The sequence below is a fragment of the Rattus rattus genome, chromosome 5, assembly GCF_011064425.1.
Source record: "Rattus rattus isolate New Zealand chromosome 5, Rrattus_CSIRO_v1, whole genome shotgun sequence".
In the NCBI taxonomy this organism is placed as follows: Eukaryota; Metazoa; Chordata; class Mammalia; order Rodentia; family Muridae; genus Rattus; species Rattus rattus.
This window is the reverse complement of record NC_046158.1, coordinates 64,890,595-64,917,040: the sequence shown is the minus strand read 5'-3', so window position 1 is coordinate 64,917,040 and position 26,446 is coordinate 64,890,595. Positions and strand designations below refer to the sequence as shown.

The 26,446-nt window shown below is 41.2% G+C and overlaps 1 protein-coding gene across 1 annotated transcript in view; it reads right to left on the bottom strand.

Moving 5' to 3' along the window:
• Nucleotides 1-1,108: 1,108 nt before the first annotated feature.
• Nup160 (nucleoporin 160) overlaps nt 1,109-26,446 on the bottom strand; it is a 54,776-nt gene continuing 29,438 nt past the window's right edge. Inside the window, exons 22-36 of the mRNA XM_032903621.1 lie at nt 25,200-25,298; nt 22,254-22,373; nt 18,750-18,845; nt 18,562-18,656; nt 18,374-18,470; nt 18,188-18,293; nt 15,160-15,320; nt 14,439-14,499; nt 13,286-13,396; nt 13,015-13,138; nt 11,632-11,733; nt 9,228-9,369; nt 5,938-6,063; nt 4,493-4,597; nt 1,109-2,129 (exon numbers count right to left, since the gene is read on the bottom strand). Of these exons, the coding sequence (XP_032759512.1) occupies nt 2,040-2,129; nt 4,493-4,597; nt 5,938-6,063; nt 9,228-9,369; nt 11,632-11,733; nt 13,015-13,138; nt 13,286-13,396; nt 14,439-14,499; nt 15,160-15,320; nt 18,188-18,293; nt 18,374-18,470; nt 18,562-18,656; nt 18,750-18,845; nt 22,254-22,373; nt 25,200-25,298 (1,635 nt within the window). The 3' untranslated portion in view covers nt 1,109-2,039. The remainder of the gene's footprint in view (nt 2,130-4,492; nt 4,598-5,937; nt 6,064-9,227; nt 9,370-11,631; nt 11,734-13,014; nt 13,139-13,285; nt 13,397-14,438; nt 14,500-15,159; nt 15,321-18,187; nt 18,294-18,373; nt 18,471-18,561; nt 18,657-18,749; nt 18,846-22,253; nt 22,374-25,199; nt 25,299-26,446) is intronic.

The window sequence follows — 26,446 nt, the reverse complement described above, 5'->3', positions numbered from 1 at the left end:
TGAAGTTTTAAGAGACAAAATAGCCAGGACTTTGAGAAGTACTAAATAGTTAACTTGAGGGAGTCACAATAGGGACAAAGGCTGGTCCTGAACTGGTGACTACTAATCCAATGGTTCTTTTTCTTTTTTTCTGAGACAGGGTCTCTCTACATAGCCATAGCTCACTATGTACCTCAGGCCGGTCTCAAGACTCACAGAGGGCCTCCTGCCTCTGCCTCATGAACACTAGGATTAAAGGTGTGTCAACACTTATCCTGGCAGACCCCAAGGATCTTAAGCTCTAGTGAGGAAGGCTGGCAAAGGAAAGGAATTATTAAAATAGTGTTGTTTGTATACACTACACAAGATTTGTATAGCAAACATTGGGGCTACAATAATGACAATAAAAATTATCAGTATGAGAACTCAGTGCTACTATCATTTTCCCTCTCCCTCTGTGGTATTGGGGTTAAACAGAGGCCTTGGCAGCCAGCCCTACCAAATTCAGTATAACAGAAACAACATCTCTTACAGCCATTGCAGTTCCATTTTACTACATACCTTCTGGGGCTGGCAATTGAGAGCCTTGGATCTGCTAAGCAAATGTTCTATTGTGAGCTCCACACTCCTGGCCCAACAGAACTTACTCATGGCCAGCCTGCCTAACCACTGAGCCATTTCTCTAGATTCTCAGAGAACCTTTAAATAATACTTTCTGACAGAAAAATCACAAGAGTAGGGAAAAAAAAACCCACCAAAACCAGACAAAGGTCATAATACTGTGGACTAATAAAATCTCAAAGGGTACAGTAAACACAAACACAGACCCACAGTGGCGTGCAAACTGTGTGAGAGCACAAGTTCCCTTTGCTCTGGCTGGAATCACAGTGAGACGGGTAGAGGTAAATGGAAGACCAGACTGCTCTGACAGGAGGGCTAGCACAGGGAAAGCGTCAGTGCTGTGTGAACTGCTGAGGCAGCATCAGTGTCCTCTTACTTGTTGCTCTTCAGATATGGCCGAAACAGGGTTTGCTATTTTCAGACTACGACTGAATCACGGGGCCAATCCCTAGCATGTCATATTAAGCACTGTAGAGCTATAAACTATGTAACACAACTAGGTTGTGGATAGTGTAAATTCTAAAGTTTATAAAAAACACAAAAGTCAAAGGGCATTCATTCAAATAGTGTATAGACTGTTCCCTTGAAAGATAAATCTTAATATACAGAATAAAATCAAAGGATATTTTTATTATTTTTCACCTTTCCCAAAGTCTGTTTGCACGAATGTTTCTGATTCTGACCAATAAAATTCTGTTTTGGTCCAATATATTATCACACTAACTGTAGGATCAAGTCCAGCTTGATTAGTAAATCACATAAATACATTTTGAAAATGAAAATCTGTTTCTTTTATAGATGGTGGACATTAATCTTTTTCTGATGTTTACTCAACTTTAGCTTTAGAGCCAGATTCAAAATATATTTTCCTTAAAAAGCTGGTCATAATTTATGCTTAATCTATGCATATCACCTAATACTTTATTGAAGGTCACATGAAAACTCTACAATAAATAATGAAAGCATTATGTAAAACCACTAGCCTTTGTTTGCAATACAGAAAATATATGTCAGTTCTGGACCAAATCAATCCCACTGAAATACAAAAAGATAAGGAAAAATGAAAAGATACACAGTGACAGTTTGGTGGTCAGCTATAACAAGCCAACAATCATAGCTATTACGGAAAGTGAAGGTGACTTTTTTGTTTGCAGATAAAGGATGGCTTCGGTAGTTTAAAAAAATATAAACTCTGAAAAAGGTTGAGAATCATATACAAAAGCAGCTGTTAGAGACGAAGTTTGAAAAGCAGAAACCATGTTAGCACCACAAGCAAGCACAGGGTCGGTCCTGACTTTTGTTCTCTTATGTTGTGCAGAATGCAGACTCAGGCGCCGTACACATCATTTACAGTCATCAAAACTGGCCCTGAGGACAGGGTTTCTGTAGTCTTAAGCCTAAGAGGCACCAAGGTTACAAAGGCTGAGCAGCTATCCCGATCACAAGTCCCGACGGTACAGTAAATCTCGTGTTGCCTTGTCGACTTTTTGCTGGTAGTCTTCTAGTTTGTCAAGAATTTTCTGGGACAGCTGTAAGGGAAAAGAAAGAAGTCATTATACACAACAGTGGAGTCTGACTGACAACCTATGAGAGACGTTAGTTGTCTGCTTCATTATTCTGTTCTGAGATTTTACAGAGAACTGACCCTTCTCTGCTACATGTAATCATCATTCTTGTTTTTGTAATACATTTTCTTTTCTTTCTTTTTTTATTTTTGGTTCTTTTTTTCGGAGCTGGGGACCGAACCCAGGGCCTTGCGCTTCCTAGGCAAGCGCTCTACAACTGAGCTAAATCCCCAACCCCGTAATACATTTTCTAAATATGCAAAATATAGTATTATTATTTTTGCTGATGCTGTTTTTTCATTTTTTCAAGACAGAGCTTCTTTGTGTAGTCCTGTTCTGGTTGTCTTGGAACTCTGTGGATCAGGCTGGTCTTGAACTCAAGAGATTCGCCTGCCTCTGCCTCCCAGTGGCTATCACACCCAGCTGCAAACCACAATTTTGTGTTCTTGTGGATCTCAAACACTTATGTACACTAGGTAATGACTCTACTACTGAGCGATTATCTCCAACTCAGTTACACCACTGTGTATATTTGTAATTTTCATGTGTATATGTATATATTCATTTATTTATGAGACAAGCACACCAGTTTTTGTTTCACTTCCGAGACAAGGTCTCGGTGCATAACCCTGGCTGGCCCTAACTCACAGATTATCTATCTCCCTAGGATTAAAGCTGTGCACCACAATGCCGTGCTTATGAAAATGTATGCTCAAACTCACAACCCTCTTGACTCTTCTTCTCCATATCCTACCACAATAGGCCACATCAGTATTTTTCTTTTTTTCCCCACTTTTTTTTGAGACAAGGTCTCACTATGTAGCCCTGGCTGTCCTGGAACTCATTATGTAGACCAGGCTGGCCTCAAACTCAGAGATCCGACTACCTCTGCCTCCCAAGTCCTGGGATTAAGGTGTGAGTCAACACCAGAATTTTTTTTTTTTTTCTCGGAGCTGGGGACTGAACCCAGGGCCTTCAAGTGCTCTACCGCTGAGCTAAATCCCCGACCCCCAGAATTTTTTTTTAAACAACTTATTTTTATTTTATTTTAAACAAATTACTTTAAACAATTTATTATTACATTTATATTGGTGTTTTGCCTATATGAATGTGTGTGTATGTTTGTGTGAGAGTATCAGATCCCCTGGAACTGGAGTTACAGACAGTTGTGAGCTATCATGTGGGTGCTGGGAAATGAACCCTGGTCCTCTGGAAGAGCAGCTGGTGCTCTTAACCACTGAACCACCTCTCCATACCCGTACCAGAACTTTTAATGAAAGAATTCCAGAATGAGACACTGTAACTGATTTAATAGTTAATTAGCTCCACAGTAAATTATAAGACTAATATTTATTGTGCTTATTTTAAATTGATAGGTCCAGCTGATAGCAACTAACTTTTAGGACTGTCTTGCCTTCTTCCTTGCTTAATCCACACTGTAAAAACAGTTTAGTATGGGTGTAGTGTCACACGCCTGTACCCCAGCCCTGGGTGGGAAGCACAGGGTAGGACATCCTAAGCTTGAGAGCAGCTAGAGCAAACTACAACATCCAGAGGAGCACTGAAAGCAGACGGGGGTTGGACAACAAGCAAAGCAAGCAGCTCATACTCTGAATGAACGCTTTACTCAGCCTTGCCCAGATGCCATCTTCTTATGCTGCCTAGGCTGACCCTGAACTGCTAAATCAAGGGACTGATTCCTTGCCTATGCCTCAGTAGCTAGGACACAGGTGTGTGCTACTGTAGGAAGTGGTTTACAACTATGTTTCATTAGTTTTAGTTGATAGGGTTAGGAGACACTTTAGTAAACAAAAGTCATCTGTATAATGATTGAGCAAGCAAATACTACTGTTTATTTTATTGTCTGTCTGCTTTGCTAAACACCTTTTCAAGAGTCTAAGTCGGTGTCTGGAGAGATGGGCTCAGTGATTAAAAGCACTGGCTGCTCTTCCAGAGGCCCTGAGTTCAATTCCCAGAACCCACATGGTGGCTCACAACCATCTGTAATGTGATCTGATGCCCTCTTCTGGTGTGTCTGAAGACTGTTAAAGTGTACTCACATACATAAAATAAATACATAAATCTTAAAAAAAAAAAAAAAAGAGTCTAAGTCAATGTCTCTGTATTCCTGAAGCCCACATGATTTCTTAAGACTTTTGGACATGGTTGCTTAGATTGCTTAGACCCTTATTTATAAAGGGGTGGCGGTGCAGCACAGTAGGGGCAATAATGACTTTGTCCTCCCTCTCCTCCTAGAGACGTAGTACTCATGCTCTAGCGTGTCCTTGCCAGTAGAGAGTTGTTGAAAATAACAAGAGTTTACTTACTATAATGTTGTGACTATTGGCACTGTTCTCTCCCAGAGCCTGGAGAAGCTGGTCAATAGAAGAGTATGGGAGCCACACCATCGGGGCTGTTGCTGACAGTGGAAACTGAAAGAAAATGTCATTTAATAAAGGAAAGAAAATTTATTAAAATGAGACCATTTCTTCTAGGTAGTTGCTTTTGCAAGACTCTATACATGAAATACTTTAAACTCCACCCGTGCCACCATTAAGAAATTGTATGGGGCTGGTGAGATAGCAAAGGCATTTGCTACCTATGTAACTGAATTCAATTTGGGGCTACATAGTGCCTGCCCATGGAATGGGTCCCAATTTGGGCCAATAACTTGATGGCCTTTCCTTTAGTCTCAGCTCCATTTTTGTCCCTGAATTTCCTTTAGACAGGAACAAAACGATTGAAGGTAGGTGGGTGGCCCCATCCCTCTACTGGGGGCCCTGTTTATGTACTGGAGGCAATCTCTTCAGGTTCTCACTGTTGGGTATTTCAGCTAAGGTCATGCCCATTTTGAGTCCTGGGAACCTCTCCCATCTGAGGTCTCTGGGACTTTCTACCAGCAGCTGACTGAGACAGATGCATTGGACTGAGGTTGGGGCTCCTATGGAAGAGTTGGAGGAAGGATTGAAGAAGCTAAAAGGGATGGCAAGCCCACCGAAAGAACAACAGTATCAACTAACCCTAATATGCACCTAATACTGTAGAGACTTGATGCCCCAGGGAAGGGGAGTGTTGAGGGTGGGTGGGTGGTGATGAGGTAGGGGTGGGTGGGGGAACACTCTCTTAAAGGCAAAGGGGACAGGGTAAAGAACTCATGGTGGGGGATACTGGGATGGGGGGCAACATTTGGAATGTAAAAAATAATTTAATAAAAAATTATAAAATATTTTAAACTAAAAAGAGAGAGAGAGAAAAATAAAAATACTTAAGAAAAAAGAAAAGGGTGGCTAGGTGGTGGTGGCACATGCCTTTAATCTCAGCAATAGGGAGACAGATGCAGGTGGATCTCTGTGAGTTTTAGGCCAGCCTGGTCTGCAGAATGAGTTCTCATAGAGAATCCCTGTCTCCAAAAAAAAAAAAAGTCCATTACTTTTCTAGACCTGACTCCAGCTCCTGGCGCCTGTATTACTAGGCAGCTCTCCATTACCTGTGACTCCAATTCCAAAGGACCCCATACCCCTGGCCTCCTCAGAGACCCACAGGCATGTGGCGTACACACATGATTAAAAATAAATCTTAAAAACAAATAAAAATATCAAGCCAAAAAACCTAGAGATTCTTGGAGAATCAACATTTCACTATATAACTAAATATATACTTACTATAAATAATATACTTAGTAAAGGCTAAGCATATTAATATATGCAATTTATTTTAGATACTTCCTTAGTGAGATAACACACAAGCAAAAGGAAACACTCATATGCACTACCTCAATTCCAAAGTACTGATGTCCTTTTCCCAATACAGCATCTACATATTCAGAGACCAAATCCACGGCTTCTTCTAAAAGGTCATAGTTCAGGTAAAGGCGAAGCAACTCAGCAGCATCGACTTTCTGTAAAAAGCAACAATTATAATCATGTCTACCCCACTTTGAAACAGAGCTTAACAGTGCTGCCTTCAGAATGTTTGGAAATTATCCAAGAAACCAAACGCACGAATACCTAAATGTATTACCAAAACATATGTTGATTGCTTCTACATCAACAAATAGTCAGGTTTTCCTATGAACTTTTTCAATACACTTTTATTCCAACTTATAACATACACATCTAGGCAGGTGGAGCTACACAGTCCTGCCTCAAACCAACCAACCAAACAATTTTAAAAAAGGTTCTTAGTGTGAGTGAGCACCTGAGTTTATCCGTCTGTTCCTTAGAGTAAAATCTAAAGTTCCCATGAGCCCAGTTCCCCCAGGCACACTGTAACACTGTCTGTTAAGTGGTTTTTTTCTTCTGTTTTGTGATCTAAGACATGTTTTAACTTGTCCCCATTTGAGTTTTACATTAGTCATGTCAACATGTTTTCTCAGGAATGCTGAGCACTAAAGCGACAGGATATATGCATTAATTCTCAGAAATAACGAAATGCAAAATCAGCACAGCTTTAACTCTGTATTACTCAAGGTGACAGAAAGTACCCTCGGTTCTGAAGCTTTTTTATGAGTGTGGTGGTTTGAATATGCCTGGCCCAGGGAGTGGCACTATTAGGTGTGGCCCTGTTGGAGTGGGTGTGTCACTGTGGGTATGAACTTTAAGACCCTCATTCTAGCGCCTGGAAGTCAGTCTTCTGTTTCCCTTCAGAACAAGATGTAGAGCTTTTAGCTCCTCCTACACCATGTCTGTCTAGATGCTGCCATGTTCCTGCCTTGATGATAATGGATTGAACCTCTGAACCTGTAAGCCAGCCCCAATTAAATGTCCTTATCAGAGTTGCCTTGGTTATAGTGTCTGTTCACAGCAATAAGACAATGAGAATGCTGTGATTTTTTTTTTTGAGAAGGTTTCTCTGTGTAGCCTTGGCTATCCTGGAACTCACTCTGTAGACCAGGCTGGCCTCAATCTGAGAGATCTACTTGCCTCTGCCTCCCAAGTGCTTGGATTAAATGCATGAGCCACCATGTCTGGGTCCTCTGTACTTTATTATAGTAGGATCCTGTACTCTAGTATAGTGAGGATGCCTCCTCTCTTCTGATGTAATCTCAATTTTACTTTTCCCACTTTAGCTATTTTTCTCTACTTTCTTTTCCCCTTTTTTATGGCAGGTTTCATGTAGCAAAGGCTGACCTCGAGCTTTTGACACTCTATGTGGACCACATCTACTTTATGCAGGGCTTGAGCTCAATGCTTCCTACATGCCAGGCAAGCACTCTACCAACTGAACTGCTGCTTTTCCACTTTGTTTTTTTTTTTTTTTTTTTTTTTTGAGACAGGGTTTTGCTATTAGACCAGCCAGGTTGGCCTTCAACTTACAGTAATCCTCTACGCAGCCTTCTAAGATCTGTAATTATAAATATCTAACCAATTTTACTATTAATAACTTTCAGATTCCTTATCCCACTGAAAGTGCTTCATATTATTGTTAAATAAGTGTCCATCTAAACCAAATCAGAAGCTCTTGGCTCAGCAGCATATATACTAAAACTGGAATGATAAAGAACATATACATTCATGAAACTGTGCTCTTACATCGTAGCTTACTGCAGTGTGTGGGAATGAACAGAGCATAATATGGTCATGTCATCAGACAGGAAGCCAGGGGGCAATTCAGCCTCCCTGGTCATTCATAACTGCTCGTGAAGCATTAAAACAGTAACAACTTGGCTTAGTGTTATACACTTTTATTCCCCATCCTGGAGGTGGAGGCTGGTGGATTTCCGAGTTCAAGCCCAGCCTGGTTGACAGTGAGTTTTAGGTTAGCTAGGGCTACAGTGGGACCCTTTCTCCAACCAACCCACCCACCCACCAACCAACCCACCAACCAACCCACCCACCACCCCACCAACCCACCTACCCACCAACCCAACCCACCAACCAACCAACCCACCCACCAACCAACCCACCCACCCACCCACCCACCCACCCACCAAACCCAACAACCAACCCACCAACCAACCAACCCACCAAACAACCACAAAAACAGAAGTTTGTCAAAATGTGGAGTTCTGGTTCCTGGCTCCAGGTAATTGGACTTTGTAGTCTGACATAAGACCAAGGAATTGATATTTTAAAGAAGCTACCATTCAAACCATTTTGCTATAGATGATCTTGTATAGTTCACATGTGAATCATATGTTGGAGGTTTGGCCCCCAATATGGTAGCACAGGGACTGGAGGACCTTTGAGAAATGGGACCCAGTGAGGGATGTTAGATCAAGGAGGGTGTCTTTCCACTCTGACGAGATTAAGATGGTTCTCAGGGGGCTGGGGATTTAGCTCAGCGGTAGAGCGCTTACCTAGGAAGCGCAAGGCCCTGGGTTGGTCCCCAGCTCGAAAAAAAAAGAACCAAAAAAAAAAAAAAAAAAAAAAGATGGTTCTCAGGAGAGTGAGCAGTTATGAATGACCAGGGAGGCTGTATTGCCCCCTGGCTTCCTGTCTGAAGACATGACCATATTATGTTCTGTTCATTCCCACCACACTGTGATAAGCTATAACAGCACAGATGGTTCTTACTGGAGGCCAAAATAATGAGCCATGTGTTCTTGGACATTTAGTTTATAAAACTGTGAGCAAAATCTTCTTTCTCTAAAATGCTAAGCTGCCCAGGTACCTCTTCATGGAACAGACAACAGACTAATAGGTAAAACACTGTTATTAACTGGGAAACATTTTACTCATTGCTGTCAAGGTTTTAAGCAATGACAGTAGATACTGTTCCATGAAATATATTCTTTATTCTAATTATGAGCTCACTATTCATGAGCACAGAACTAGGTATTAATCTAATTACTAGCCTATGAAATCCTCAGTACTATATGTGGAAATTAAGATAAACTGTTTTAGTCCTGTTAGAGATGATTGAGAATCAAAGCATTTAAGCCAGTGAATTCTCCCTTATCTCCCACTTCTTTTGACAGTGTCTCATTTAGCCTAGGCTAGCCCTGAACTCACTTTGGCTATCTTTGAAGTCCTCTTGCCTCCAACTCCCAAGTACTGCCACAACGACTGGCTTGTAAGTCAGCAATTTCCCAAATTATTACCCCACCTCAATATCACGTACCTTGTAACTATTTATAAGCCAATTAGGCAGAGGAACTCCATGAGATAACAACTTGTTAATCACACAGTGGTGATACAAGTTATTCTGGACTTTGTATCTTTCCAAGTAAGTTGATAATAGCCTCCATGCTTCATCTGTAGCACTTGAAAAAAAGGACAAGGGAGTTCAGACTCCTATTCTATTAGTTCATTAGAAACTAATTACTTAGTTAAGGAATTAGGCCTTACTGTGAAGACAAGACTTTTAAGACTCTTGTGAGTGCTGTGATCATAAGCAGACAATACCGAAGTAAAGTCCCCCCCCCCCAACCATCCACCTTGTGTGTGGCTCATAAGCTACAGCATCCATTTAGAAATTACAGGACACTTTTGGGAGTTGACTCTCTTTTCCACCATGTACCAGGGAATCAAATTAGGGTCCTCCATAAAAGGTGTTTATGCTCTTAACTGCTGAGTCATCTCTCCAGCTAACAACTGAGTTGATAATATAGCTAAATGGTAACTAGAAATTAGATGAGCTAATAAAAACATTTTAAAATTAAGTAAGTTAAGATTTACTTTTCTATTTAATTCCTTGGTTAGGAGTTTAAAGAAAAAAAGGAATTGGCTCATATCACTGCTCTTGGTCCCCAAAACTGACCAAACAATACATTCATGTAGAAATCAACTAAAACATTTTCCTTTGTATAGGAATATTTGTCTGCATGTATATATATGCACAATGTGTGTTTCTGGTACCCATGAAGGCCAAAAGAAGGTGTTGGATCCTCCCTGGAACTATGTTATAAGCCACCATATAGACATTGCAAACCAAATCTGGTTCTCTGCACGAGCAGCAAATACTTATAACTACTGAGCCTATTAAAAGTCCAGTCTCTCATGTAAAAAATTTGATGTTCTAATTCAGTATTTAAAACTAGTAACAGAGAACTGCTACAGAGGCAGATATAGTGGCAATGCCTACATTACAGCAGTCAGTAGGTGGAGATCAAGAGAACTGACTTCTGAAAGTTGTCCCTGAACCTGCACATACTCCAAGGCAGACCTGTTCACTCTCCAAATAAATGCCAATAAAAATTAAAACAAAAGCAAGTCCCAAACTGTTATCAGCCAATGCGAGATGGCTCACTGGGTAAAGGACACTTTCTGAGTAAGTCTAGAGACCTGAGTTAGGTTATAGAACCCAGGTTAAAGCAGTAGGAAAAAACTAACTGCTAACTACTTCTCTGACCTTCACATGTGGCATTTGTGTCTGTCTCCCACTAATAATAAAGAGTAAAACAAGCCGTGACTTGAAATGGTCCTTCCAAGTTAATGTGTTAGAAGTTTTTTCAAGATAGGGTTTCTCTATGTAACAACCCTGGCTGTCCTGGACCTCCATTTGTAGACCAGGACTCCCAGAAATCACCTACCTTTGCCTTACAAATGCTGGGATTAAAGGCATGTCTATTACTGGCTAGAAACATTTTAAAACAAAATTTATGGGGTTGGGGATTTAGCTCAGCGGTAGAGCACTTGCCTAGCGAGCGCAAGGCCCTGGGTTCGGTCCCCAGCTCAGAAAAAAAAAAAAAAAAGAAAAGAAAAGAAAAAACAAAACAAAACAAAATTTATTTTTATTTATGTCTATACATGTTATGTGTGTATATATACATGTCTATAAGTATCTGTAGAGGCCAGGCAGAATATAGCGTCAGATCCCTAGAAGTTGCAGTTACAGGTGGTTGTGAGCTAGCCAACATGAGTGGTGGGAACTGCCTGAACCATTTCTTCAGCCCATAGGATGGCAAACACCATCCCCAGTGTAATGGTTTTGAGAAGTGGGTCCCAATTTGGTTCCTAGCATCAATACCAGGTGGCTTACAACTTCCTATAACTTGAACACACAGACACACCATAACAAAAAAAATTAAAAATCTTAAAAACAAAAACAAAAACATCTCACAAACCCTAGGTAAGGCAGGTCTGACATTGCAGGCCTGTAAACAATCTCATTGCTCAGGAGGGTGAGGCAGGGGAATTGAGACTTTGAGAACAGTGATGGGTTCATAGTGAAATTATAGTTCAAAGTAACGAGAAACCTCAAATTACCCTCCTCCTTTTAAAAAAGGAGCAAGAAATAAAAGTATGGTCAGCATAAAGCACTATTCCTGGGGCAGGAGAGATGGTCCAGCAGTTAAAGGCACTTGTGGCTCTTGTAGTGGAACTGGCTTTAGTTCCCAGCACCTCCATGGTGGCTCACAGCCATCCATAATTCCAGTTTTGATCCTGGTCACCAACGGTTTACATACATTTAGCCAAGAGATCCACACACATAACTCTTTTTTTAAAGAAAGTTATTCATTCAGGGAAAAGAGCGCGACAGCTTTGCCGAAGGTGAGTCTATTTAGGCCTAGGGCTATCTATACCTGGACTCCTTGGTGGTGATGACAGAAGAGAGCTGATTGGCTGCTAGCCAGGCCCAGGCTTCTCCCTGTGCTGCTTCTCCTCCAAACTGCAACTTAATGCACCTGCAATGAAAATAGTCCCATACCAATAACCAAATGCTGAAGTGAGCCGCTTTATTTTGCTTTTACAACTCGGCAGATAAGACAATTTTAAGCCAGGTGGTAGTGGTGCATGTCTTTGATTCAGCTCTCAGGAGGCAGAGGCAGAGGCAGGTGGATCTTTGAGTTAGAGGCCAGCCTGGTCTACAGAGTGAGTTCCAGGACAGTCCTGTATCAACAAACCAAAATAAAAAGTTTCACTGAAAATCCAGCCTGGGCTATATAGAGAAAAACCTTGGCTCAAAAAATAATTGCTAGGAACAGAATCTACGAAGGACCCTACACATGTTAAGTAAGGGTATCCTGTGTTAAACTTCCAGCTCATAATTAATTTTAGGGACAATACTCTAGCTCAGTAGTTAAAGTGCTTGCTATACAAGTGTAGAACACAAGTTTGGTCCCCAGCAGCCAAATCAAGAGCTGGGCATCATAGCATGCCAGTAACTCAGTGTTGGGAAGGTAGAAAAGGAGAGCTCCTAAGCCACTGGCTACCAACCCATTCTAACAGGCAAGCCCCAGGCCCCAGTGAGAGACAACGCCTCAAAAATCAAGGTGGATAGCTTCCAAGGAATACGGTCTTCTGGCACACACATGAACATACAAGGAGGAGGAAACGAGGAATAATTTTCAAAAATGACTCCAAGAGCCAGAGGACTGAAAAGAGCACATGACTCAACTAGCATGAACACCATCATGGTTATCTAATTCAGTGTCTTCTCAACAAAAGGTCAAAGATCAAGATTTTTTTTAATTTTAAAATTTAAAAATTTAAAAAAGTTTAAAAGTCTTACATAGCTAAGACTGGCCTTGGACCAATTTTCCTGTTTTACTTCTCAAGTGCTGGCACTGGAGATGTGCTCCACCATTCCCAGTAAAGATTTTTTTAAGTAAAATAAAACTATAAGCTAGCAAAAATTTTAAAAATTCTTGCAAAAACCAAACAGAGCATTTCTTTATAACAGTTCTGATAACTGTTTGACACTTAATAATAGAATCTCTGCATTAGGAAACTAAAGCTACTGGAGCTAGAGAGATGGCTCAGTGGTTAAGAGCACTGAATGCTTGTCTTGAGTTCAATTCCCAGCAACCACATGATAGCTCACAACCATTTGGGATCCAATGGCCTCTTCTTGTGTGTCTGCAGACAGTGATAATGTATTCATATGCATACAATAAAAAAATAAATCTTATAAAAAAAAGAAAAGAAAAAGAAAATTAAGGCCATTAAAACATATTTTTACTTACTTGAAAGCAAGCCCTTCAAAGACCGGTGTTAATGGAAGCTTAAAAGTCTGACAGAGTGATATGGCAGTGTCAAAGAGGCCAGCCTGAACCAAGAGCGTGCTCATCTCCTTTGCTGACGAACTTCCTGTGGAAATGGAATATGGCTACTCAGTGTACCTACAGGCATGTATAAACAGGACTGAAAGCTTTGACTGTTGACAAGCATCTCTGCCTTAGTAACACACTGTCTGGCCTGCATCCCGGTCAGGTGGGTTAGCAGCTAAGTCCCTACCTGCAATGGCAATTGCTGATGGATCATGCCGTGCCAATGTGAGGCGAATTCGCGCTAAAGAACACTCTTTCTCGAGGTCTTCCAATTCTAGAATTTCAATCTGCCGATTGGCTGGAAAACAAATAAATTTTATTATTCCAAGAATAAGGAGTGTCTATTAGATGAATTTATCAATTTCAGGGGGATATTAAATAACATTCCACTTTTGGGGGAGTGAGGTATGACAAAGTCTCTCACTTTAATTTTCCAAGGTATAGAGGAAGAAATGAAGAAAAAAGAGGAATCAGTAAAAATTAAGCAATGTCCCCTTGTATATACACAGCTGACTCAAACAATGGATTAGAATCTAAACCTGTAGTTGGGGAGTGCTTAGTGTCTCAAACGTGTAACTTATTTAGCTGTTATAACTGCCTAAGTGGGAGAGGCAGGATTAAATCTGGAGTTCAGGCTCTTTGGGAAAGACCATCATCCTCTGGTCTGTAATAAAGGATCCCGATGGAGATGCACGGTACTGAGTTGACCTGAACACAGTAAGCAACACGACTTTGTTTTCTACCTCCCCTCTCCCAACCCCTCAGTACATGGCCCCGACTAGCATGGAACTTATGTCCACCAGACTGGCCTCCAACCCACAGACACACTTGTCTCTGTCCCAGGGGACTGGGACTAGAGGCATGTGTCACCACACGTGGCTCTATTAAAGATCACCAACTGGGCAAGACTAGCTGGCCAGTGAGCTCTCAGGATCTTTCTGTCTCTTCTGTAATGCTAGGTTACAGAAGCACACCATATACTTGGCTTTTAATGTGGATGCTGGGGATCTGAACTCAGGTCCTCATGCTTGCACGACAGGCAGCTTATCCACTGAACTATTTCCTAAACACAAAGAAATACTTTCTAAAGCAATTTTCATTTATTATGTGACAGTATAGTATTTTCAAAATCTTTAGGTGATTAGAACGGTGAAACTAAAGTAAAATGAGGTAATTTTACCATAGGTAATGACTATGTAAGATATTTGTAATATTGTATATAAGTAATGTTACCTCCTGTCTATATTAATCACTGTAACACCCCCCCCCCATGACCTTAATCCATGCCTACTGAACTATAACAATGGCTACTATCCACAGATCAGAAATCCCTGGCTCACTTGGGGCAGCTGTGCACTCGCCATCATGATTCCTCTTAGGAGATGCTCCAGGGCGATCAGACTGAAAAACAAAAACCAATGACTTAACTGTTAAAATAGTATTTCATTTTTATAGTATTAACTGTGATTAGAGCATTCTTGTTTAAATTATCGATAGAATTTTTGATACCCGGCAAGGAGCTACTTTTATTTCCATTGGCATATCTCCTTTCATAGGGGTTCTGTAACCATAATAACAAAGTGGAGCTGTTTGTCAAGGAGTCTGTCTGCTCACACGTTTTAGCCCGCGGTCATAACTTGATCTGTATATAAATCATTCTCATTTTCCCTGCTCCGTCGTTCTATCACTCACTGGGAACCTTGGGCAATAGCTTAGTCAATTCTGACACTGTGTAACAGAAAAACTATCCGCAGGATAGGAAAAACTGACTTCTCTAATGCAATTAAACCAAGACTAAAATTAAAAGCACTATCATTTATTAAACACTATTTTTGAGACAGGGTCTTATGTACCCCAGGGTAGCCTTAATTCCGGACGGGGGTGAGGTTGGCCTTTAAGCCTCTCTCCCCCACCCCCCATCTTCAGTTCCTGAGTCATAGGTATGTGCCACCACCACCTGCACCCTCAGTAGACGCTTGAAAACAAAATGAGATGGTAACAGTTGAAAGGACAAAAACCTTATAACAATGAAAAAAATCCCCCAAAGAAAAGTTTTCATACCACTGCCCCAGAGGCTGGCTGTACAATCCACGCATACTCTGGACGAATAAGCCGTAAACAATTAATAGCAGCCAGGTAACAGTTGCCTTGCTTCTCAAGTCCCCCGAGAGTTCGAACCTCTCTGCCAAGACGCATACCATATTCAAACATCACTGTACCAGCTAAGAGATAAGAGTAAATTAGACAAAAAATATTTCTACAGACACAAACAGAATCTATTACACACGAGGCACTAATACCATGAGGCAAAATTGAGTGTAACTTAAAAGTCACACACAAAAACTGTGATGAGGATATGGAGTATTCCTTTGTGGCAAGCATCTTTTTGGGGAATGTAAAAAGTACAGAAGCTAAGAGTCCTGGGTGGCCTTGAATTCGCTTTAGGTAAAGATGACTGTAAGTTCTTAGTCCTGATTTACCTCCCAAGCAGTGTATTAAGCAAGAACCACCATGTCTAGCTATTTATTTTTGTGTCTCTCTGTAGTTTGTGTGTATAGAAGGCCAGAGGACAAATGTGGGTGGTGGTGTTCAGGAGCCATGTACTTTGTTTTGAAGGTAGGATCTCCTGTTGGTCTGGAGCAAGCAGTTAGGCTCAACTAGCTGGCCATGGCCCAGATTTAGGTGGGTTCTAAGTTCATACCAAGTCCTCAGGCCTGCGCCTGCTGACTGAGCGCTCTACTAGCTGTGCTGCTGTCCTCACCCCGCATCTGGCTTTGGAAAGCAAGGCCAAGATGAGGTTACAATGCAGCATTATTCACTACATCCGAAATGTAGAAGTGATTCACAGACCTGCTGATGGATGGGCAGGCAAAACATGATAGATTAACACACCTATAACATTTTTAGGGAGTGTAGTGGTGCTGGCAATCAAATCAGAGCCTCAGTGGTTAGAGAGATGGCTCAGTAAATAAGAGCACCCATATGGCAGTTCACAACTATGTGTAACTCCAAGACCCGTGTAACACTCTTATACAGGTATGCATGTAGGTAAATAACACCAATGCACATACAATTAAAAAAAAAAGTCAGAGCTTCCATACATGATGAGCAGGTTCTCCATCACCACACCATATTAATTCAATGTTAAAAGGGGAAATAGAGAGGAAATTCTAACATGCAGCTCTAAGGATGAACCCTAAAGTAAAGCTAATTGAATGAAATAAGTCATTTCCAAAGACAAGGAGCTCAGCAGTAGAGCAGGTTCAGAGGAGGCCACCAGGACAGCATGTGCTAGGAATGGACTCAGGGAGTGCAGGGGCATGGAGCTTCAGTTTTTTAGGAGAGTGACCGTAAAACACTTGGAGTGTCTCTAAACACTTCGCTTACGCTTACAAACAGCTAAAATACAGGGGGAAAACCAAGGCTAGACGTACGTAGCTCAGTTTTAGAGCTTTTGCCTAAGGCCTGGGTCAATAGTGAAACCCTCTAGCACAGGCTCTGTGAATAAAGGCACTTCTGACAACCTCTGTTTGACTCCTGGAACCCACATGGCCAGAGGACAGAACTGACTCCTGTAAATTTCCTGATTTCCATAAGTCTGCCATGGCACGTGTGCACAGAATAAATTTATTAAGATCCTACAAGAAGAGAAGGCCTAGGGTTTAGAGCTGTACTACTCTTGTCAATGACGTGAGTTCAGTTCCCAGCATCCATGTTGGGCAACTAACCTGTACCTTTCAGAATGCATAAACTAGCCAGGAGTAGTGAGAGATGTGTGTCTCTACCACGACTATTTGGCTGCCCGAGGCAGCGTAGGTGGAGATCACACTAAGGCATACTTTAGGATTCTGTCTTAATAAAACAAAAACAAAATAAAACAAATTTCCTGTTTTTTTTCTTCAGATTTTATTTTTTCAGTTTTAATGTTGTATATACGATGGAAGGAGCTGTATGTCACATGTGTGTAAGTGCCCATATAGAACATCAGATCCCTGGAGCTAGTAACTGAGCTACCTGATGTAGGGTGGTACCCAAACCCGAGTCCTAAGTAACAGAAGTGTAAGGTTTCAGTGCTGACCCATCTCTCCAGGCCCTACAGTCCTTTTCGAAAGACTGATAAAATGCACATGGCAGAAAACTGACCATTTAGTGGTTGCTTTTTACTTGTTTAAAAGTGTATGGACATTTGTCTATCTGTCTGTCTGTCTATCACCTAGTGTTCTGTGCACTTAGGACCTTACCATTGTCCAGCAAGCACTCTTAACTACTAAGCTCTCGTTTTACTTTTATTTTTGTTGGGATAAGAGAATGTTGCCAGCATGGTGGTACAGCCTTTAACACCAGCGCCCAGGAGGCAGATAGAGCTCTGAGCTTGAGGCCAGCATGGGCTACCTAGTGAGTTCAGAGACAGACAGGGTTGCCTAGTAAGGCCTTGTCTTAAAAGAGAACAGATAACACCCATAGTCATTGCAGTAACCATGTATAGAGTCATGATACCTATAACATACTTTTTTGTTTTGTTTTTTGGAGGCGGGGTCTTTTTTTGTGCAGTTCTGACTGTGCTAGAACTTGCTTTGTAGAACAGGCTGGCCTCAAGCTCAGAGATCTGCCTACCTCTGTCTGCCTTCTGTGTGCTGGGACTAAAGGTGTGCGAGCCATCACTGCCTGGATAAATTGTGATCTTTTTAATTTGTATAATGTTGAAGGGATAGGACAATTAAACCACTGATAATAAGGAAGACTATTATATTCAGGTAACCTAAGTACATTTAAGCAGTTATGATTTTATTCTAAGAAACAAAATTAAAAAGGGAGACAGTCAAGGGTACAGAACTAAAACTAAGGAGCACAAAGTGCTCAATACTCTCTTTATAGTCAGGCAGAAAATGGAGTTTATTCCAGTACCAGTTTACTTTAAATCACTTGTAATGTTATAGAATGAAAGCCAATATATATAAACTTGCAATGCTATTGGACATTATTATACCTTATATATAATTAAAACACATGTCCTATACACAATGTTTTTGGAAATATGGTTAAACTGATAAAGTTGCTTTAACACCAAGGCTCTGGTCCAGTGGCTCACCTTTTCGGTAGTTATGGCGGTAAATGTGAAAAGCATAGAGGAGTTCATAGTAATTGTGAGTCATAAGGTCCACAGCTCTGGCACGCGACTCAATGATTCCCACAACCTAACAAAAGATGTTGAAGTCAGTAGCAATCATGGCAGCCAAGAGACTTGCTACTAGACAACAGTGGACGAGTTACTTACTTCATTATGCAGATTCACATAGGGAAACTCTACAAGATCCTGCAGTTGGGAGCGTTCACAAAGAACGACCACCAGCTGCCGCAAACAGTCTAACTGCCTAGAAGGAAAGAAGCAGATGAAGGTGAGTTGTCTCAGTGAGTTAAACAGGGCTGGGAAACTGCCTTCTCTACAAACGTCTGAGAGATTACCTGCTGGAGTCAGGAATTTGGGTTAAGGCCTCATATGCTTGGCTATTGTGACCCAAGTCCAAATGATGTTTGAAAATGCATGTTCTTAAAGTAGCCTAAGTGAAATATCAAAAAAGAACAACATAAATTAACATGCCAAATTCACAGCTGATCTTAAGGAAAAACAACTAAATTTAGTAAATTTTTACCTGACTTTTCCAGTCATCACCCGCTTCAGTAATTGCTGATGTAGCGAGCTGAATAACCAGCTCAGGCAATCCAACAACGTCTAGCAGACGTAAAACCTAGAAAGTTAAGACATTTCCATTACAACTCACGTGACTGGGGGCTGGCAAAGTGGCTCAGCAGTAGCACTGCAATGGTTCTCAACTATTCAGAAAAGAGAATTAGGTGAGACCGTGGCAGCCGAGTGTTTAGAACTGGGCAGTGAACTAGCACTACAAAGAGGAGGCGGCGCCAGGATGGACAGGACAATCTGGGTAATAGTTAAGATCTCCCAGCTGAGCTGGGCATTAGAGCATGTCCATAATCCCAGAGTTAGGATGTGGAGGGAGGAGGAACAAGAACGACAGTGAGTTCAGCCATGGGCTACATAAGATACTGTATCGAAAACTAACCAACCAGCTAAACGACCAACCACCCACTCGCACACCTACCAGTCAGTGTGAAATCTATTTGTTTTACAGGAAAATGCTACTAGAATGATGACTGGCTCTAGTTACAGATTAATTTTGTTTGCAAGTGTTAGATTGAAACATACAGATGACATTTAAGAGATGATCCAAACATTCTCTATAGAACATTGGTAAGAACCACTATTAATGAATAATAGATTATGCAGGGCATATAGTTGTCCTGTTCCACTTATTTAATTTATAGATGAAGCCCTACTCTACTGCCAGATTGAATGGAATTTCTGAGTTCAAGTAACCCTCATGCCTCAGTCTCCCAAGTATTGAGACCATAGGCATGTGCATTTTTCTTTCCCTACTGACAGATGTGATGAAGTAATGAAAAAGTTCTAAGATCCAGATATGTCTATGTCATTACACTTGCATCCAGTAAGCTGAGAGGACAAGAATCACTCTGATTATAGAAGACTTATATGGTAACTACTACCCTCACGGCACTGGATGAAGACTTTCAGATTATCAGTAAAGAATAACCTGTCTGGGCTGGAGAGATGGCTCAGTGGTCAAGAGCACTGACTGCTCTTCCAGAGGTCCTGAGTTCAAGCCCAAGCAACCACATGGTGGCTCGCAACCATCTATAATGGGATCCGATGCCCTCTTCTGGTGTGTCTGAAGACAGCTACAGTATACTCATATATAGAAAATAAATAAATATATCTTAAAAAAAAGAATAACCTGGCCAAGTTCACTTAAGAGTCTTGGGATCCAAATCTTTACACTGAAACCACCAGTTTCCAAGATATTTTGATAATAAAGTTAACATTCCTTCATCTATCCCCTTGATACATCTTACTTTTATCAAATATTTAGCAATATCACCAAATATATCTCTCATGTACGGATTTTTTGAAAGTCATTTCCCATTTCAATATATGTCAATATTACCATATATACATGTGTGTTTATGTGTATGTATATACACACACAGATACATATATACATTCATGTCTGTCTGTCTGTCTGTCTGTCTAGCTTCTTTCCCACCCTAGGATCAGGGAAGCGACTTTGAAAGAACAAGTACAATGAATTTTACTACAGGTTGATCACCCTAATCTAATATGCCGCTGCATGCCCACACTGATGGAAAGGCAGGGAGGGTGTGGCAGCATGTAACAGTGAGCCTAGCAGTGGGAGGCAGAGAATGGTAGATGCTGGGGTTGTTTAATGGCCAGGCAATCGAGCCAAAGTGGCTGGCTTTGTTCAGTGAGAGACCCTGCCTCACAAATAAGAGAGAGGGACTGGGAAGACAACTTGGGGGTTAAGAATCTATCCTGTTCTTCCAGGAAACCAGTTTGGTCTCTAGCACTGCATAGCAGCTCACAACCACTTGTAACTCTGGCACCAGAGGAACAGACTCCTTTCTCTAGCCTCTGAGGGCACCACCCATGTGATATGCACTCACACAGACATAAACAAAACCAAATCTCCAGACTAGGAAAACACGGGTGGTGGCGGTGGAGAGGTGCTTTGTTGCTCCTGCAGAGGACCTGAATCTTATTTTTAGCATTCATATGGTGGCTCACAAGCATTCTTTATTCTGTTCCAGAAGCCCTTTTCTGACTTCTGTGGGCACCAAACACACAAACAGTACATATACATATATGGGGGTGGGGTGAGGAGCCTTGTACATAAAAAGATAAATACTCTTAAAAGAAAAGGAAAGAGAATGGAGGGGCTGGAAAGATGGCTCAGCAGTTAAGAGCACTTCCTTCTATTGTAGACGAGTTGGGTACAGTTTCTACCCCAAATCTAGTTGCAGAGGATCCTCTGGCTTCTGACGTCTGCAGGCACCAGGCATGCAGCACATGGTATACTTACATACATGCAGGCAGAACATTCACAAAGATAGAATTTAAAGAACTAGAATTAAATCTTTTTTTTTTTTTTTTTTCTTTTTTTCGGAGCTGGGGACCGAACCCAGGGCCTAGCAAGCGCTCTACCACTGAGCTAAATCCCCAACCCCTTAGAATTAAATCTAAAATACAATAAAGATGAAAAGATAGAGTGTGACACTGGAAGACACATGAAGTCGATCTCCGCCTTCCGTGAAGAGCATGCCCATACATATACCACACCCATTACTTTTATGAGTACTACTACTTGGAAAGTAACTTAAAATCTTTCATTAAATAAGTATATCTTTTAGTATAGATTTATACCATAATTGATTTAGACAATGAATTTTCTAAAGTAGCTTTAACAAATCTATTGTGATCATATATATCCTTAAAAAATTTATTGTTCCATAGTTATCTTGAAGTGGTACATCATGGTTCAAGGTTTACTTCGTTTAAAATTACATTTTTAAAAAGTTCCATTGTTTTTTGGTGAGTTATCAGACTGGTTATATCTGTGACTGTAGTAATGTAGCTGATGAAGTTGTAGGTCAAGGGTAGAAATGCTAGGTATAGCTTTTCTTCAAGTTTGTACTTGCAGTTAATATACTGTCTTCAACATGGATCTTTTGTGCTTAAGTGGTATTTTTTCTTCCTATGGTTCAAACGTAGAGCCTCAAACACTAGACAAAGGCTCTGATAGTAAGCTGTATTTCCACCTTTTAAAAAATGAGATAGAATCTCATTATACTTTCCAAGCAGGTGTTGGGCTGCCTAGCCTAAAGTGATTCCCCAACTTCAGCCTCTCAAAAGCGTTTATGGGTACATGCTATTAACTCACACATACATGCGTGCGCGTGCGCACGCACACACACGCACACACACACACAGAACAAAGTTTTATAGTTGGTCATGTAAACATAACCCACTGAAGAAGGAGGAGGGACAGGTGAGGGCATCACTACCTTACCCCCACGCCTAGCTGGAATACTTTGACTCTTCCAAGATGCCTATCTAGGACTGAGCTACAAATGGACCAAATCAGAGTACCAGTTAAACTTGTGCTAACAGACATACTTCCTCCATGAGAGAAATACCAAGACAATGTATTTGAGATGCACTTCTGTACAGAGTGTTTAAGGAGAGCCCAAGCACAACACTGTACCTTATCATAATACTGCAACTTGGGGGTGGACACAATCTCCCCGTCCTCTGTTCGGATCAAGCGATCTAAGAATTCTTCTTTGCCCACTTCAGATGCTGCCTGACAGAAACATTCCAGAGCCTGAAGAGATAAATAGTAAAACACAAAATAACTTACAAGAGATCGTTCAAAGGTTGGACATAGTGGGACAAAAACACCTTTAACCTCAGCAGTTTTGAGTCTTGGGCTACATGAGACTGTTTCAACAAGGAAAAAGTTCATTTCAATTCTAGTTACTATAAATCAGGATGCATTGACTAGGGAAAGCTAAAATAGAAGCAAATCGCTTAAGAAAACCCACACTACATTAGAATTCTCAGTTAATTTTCTTAATCTGTTTTAGTTTTTTGAGACAGGGTGTCTATATGTAGCCCTGGCTGTCTTAGAACTCATTATGTGGACTAGACTGGTCTCAACTCAGAGATCCGCCTGCCTCTGCCTTCCAAGTTGCTAGATTATAGGCATACATCAAGCCTGGCAGTCAAATCTAAATTTTGAGCAATTATTTAACATTTTTCTTAAATTTTCTCATTCAGAAAAACATTTTTAATACACACACACACACACACACACACACACACACACACACACACACACACACTCTCTTTAAACATCTATCTTGTACACATGTGCACAAATACAGAGGTCAGAGAACGACTTTCAGAAAACGATTCTTTGCTTCTGCACGTGGCTTGGGGACTGAACTCAGGTTTGCAGCCAGTGCTCTTACCACTAAAAGCCACTCTGTCTGTCTCCGTCTCACTTTTAAAATGCTATTATAGGGCTGGGATTTAGCTCAGCGGTGAGCGCTTACCTAGGAAGCAGAAGGCCCTGGGTTCGGTCCCCAGCTCCGAAAAAAAAAAAAAAACCAAAAAAAAAAAAAAAAAAGCTATTATATATTTAAAGATTTAATTTGCCGTCATGTATGCATAGCATATGTGTCCATCAGAAGGGGACGTCAGATTCTCTGGAACTGGAGTTATACTAAGGTTGTAAGCCACTATGAAGGAATTTAACCCGTGTCCTCTAAAATGGCAACAAGCGCTTACTCTTAACCACTGAAACACTTCTCCAGCATGCTAAATACTATCACTACTAGGCAAACATGTATTGCCAGATGTGATGACAAGTTCCAGCACTCAGGGGGTAGAGGTAGGTAAATTTTTGTTGAGTTCAAAGCTGGCCTGGTCTACATAGTGAGTTGATGGTCAACCAGGGTTTCATAGAGACTGTCTCAAAAGTTACAAAACAAAACAGAAAAAGCAAATAAATACACTTCCAGTACTCAGGAGGCAGAGGTCGGTAGATGTCTGTGAGTCCAAGGGCAGCTTGGTCTACAGTGAGTTCTAGGTAGCCAGGGCTACACAGTGAGATCCTGCTCAAAACAAAATACAGATATGCCCTAATTCCAAGAATTTGGGAGTCTGAAGTAAGTACCAGGATAGCAAGTTCAAGGTCAGCCTCAAACTCAAATTTTTAATAAATAAAAAGGGGAGGGGGAAGAGAGAGGATCATTGATTCATTGATTTTGTATTTTGAAGTAACACACTCATATTATTTAATCAGCAAAGGTGGAGTTGGTCCATGGACATAGCTCAGTGGAAATGGACTTGTCTAGTAGGCAAGGCTATAGATTTTTTTTTTCATCTTTATTAACTTGAGTATTACTTATTTACATTTCGATTGTTATTCCCTTTCCCGGTTCCCAGGCCAACATCCCCCTAATCCCTCCCCCTCCTCTTCTATATGGGCTTCCCCTCCCCATCCTCCCCCCAACAATCACGTTCACTCGGGGTTCAGTCTTGGCAGGACCAAGGGCTTCCCCTTCCACTGGTGCTCTTACTAGGCTATTCATTGCTACCTATGAGGTTGGAGCCCAGGGGTCAGTCCATTGGCTTAGTCCCTGGAAGCTGTGGTTGCTTGGCATTGTTGTTCATATGGGGTCTCGAGTCCCTTCAAGTTCTTTCAGTCCTTTCTAAAGGCTGTAGATTTAATCACTAGTATCTCACACATACGTGTAAAGTTTAATAAGAAGTCTATTGGGTTTTTAAAAACTTAAAAAAATATTCATCTTGATGACTTTGTTTAATACATTTGTAACGAAGTAACTACAGCAGTATATTACCACTAAAGGACATGACTGGTAGGTCTATGACTGCTCACCAGCTCAGTCTTCTTTTCTTAACTTGATTAGAGATGGGAGTTTTGCCTGTGTGTATTTTTGTGCAACACTTGCCAAAGGCTTCAGATTCCCTTGGAGCTGTGGTTACACTTGGTTGTGGGCTATCACAGGGAATAGGAATTAAACCTGGATATTGTGTTAGAACAGCCTGTGCTCTTTTGTTTTTTTTTTTTTTTTTTCTTTTTTTCGGAGCTGGGGACCGAACCCAGGGCCTTTTGCTTGCTAGGCAAGCGCTCTACCACTGAGCTAAAACCCCAACCCCTAGCCTGTGCTCCTAAGTTCAGAACCAGCTCCAACTAAGTGAATACAACTTTAAAGAATACATCACTAAGTGGTGGTGGTGCAGGCCTTTAATCTCAGTACCCAGGAGGCAGAGGCAGGGAGATCTCTGAGTTCCAGGCCAGCATGGTCTATACAGAGAAACTGTCTCAAACAAAACAAAATAAAATAAAACAAACAATCTGATCGACAAACTAACCAAAAGTATCACTAATTCCTAAAAACATCTGCACTGGGGCAGAGGGATTTTAATGCTTCCTTCTTACTTCACTGTACTAACAAAGTATGGGTAGTTGGCAAATCCTGACACTCATATCATGTCCTTCACTGGTCAGTCTTCTCTAACCACTTCCAGAAGATTCTGTGCCTCCCATTCCCTATCCTAGATAGATGGAACCCAGGTGTCCTCCTTACACTAGCTTGCTCACCACTCAAATGCAGTTTACCTTCTGTACTTCTCCTGTAACTAGGTAACACCGTCCCAGCATAAAGCGACATGATCCAACATTGACTTGACACCAGGGATGCAGTAGTTGGATGTAATCCTAGAAGACATAAAAGACGACTCTGACTAGAAAATAAGCACTACATAAGGACGGCCATTTCTAAGTTCTTCACAGGAGAAGAGTGACCAACACCAGGCTTTATTTCCAAAATACTCAAAAAAGAAAAAGGAATCCAGTGTATATTTCCTATGGACCATAAGAAAGCAGGGCCAGGGGTAGTGGCGCATGCCTATAATCATAACTAGTTCAAAAATGGGATGGGAAGATCGCTGTGATCAAGAGTTGGAGCCAGCCTGGGCAACACAGCAAGTAAAGGAGTCTACACACAGGTAAACACACATACCTCACAGTAAGCAATTTCCCAATTTTTGGTGTTCCCATATTCAGTGAGTATAGTCCAATAAAGGATTTATATATAAATGGTTTGTTTTATTTTAAAGAAAACCTAATGAGAATCTGAAAGTTTTCTTTTTGAATCTGAAGACAAGTTTATTAGAGTCTAAAAGAAAAATCCCAGGGTAGTCAGCTACTTAGAGGAGGAAGAATGGAAAACAAAGAGAAAGCCATGTTGTTTGAGGGAAGCTGGCATGGAGGTCAGCTCCATAGTTGAGAAAGAGTGGTGATGCCCATTCCCAAGCTTAGAGATAGACCAGTGGTTTAGAACACTTGTTCTTGTAGAGAACCTGTGCTCAGTTCCAAGCATCCAAAAGGTAGTCCATGACTCCAGTTCCAGGGGATTCAATACCTTCTGCTCTCCATGGGCACTAGGCAGCCCGTGGTACAGAGACAAACATGCAGGGGTGTAGAGGGTATACAAGGCCTGTGCACCCAGGTAAGCACTAGAGAAGCCACAGCTTGTCATTTCAATTGACAACCTTGGCTGTTCTTCCAGGAATGCTGGGAATGGATAGAGTTTTTTTTTTTTTTTTTTGGTTCTTTTTTTCCGGAGCTGGGGACCCAACCCAGGGCCTTGCGCCCCAGGCAGCGCCTACCACTGAGCTAAATCCCAACCCCTGGATAGAGTTTTTAAAACTGGAGATCCTTTTCTGTCTGGTGAGCCTTGAAGCTCCCAGATTTTACGTTTTACTTAGCCCAAGTCCTTTCCCCTTAAAACGTTGAGCATTACTTTTAGGCCACAAAATCATTGAGATGTCATTTGACTAAGTGACTTCTATGTTATCTTAGAA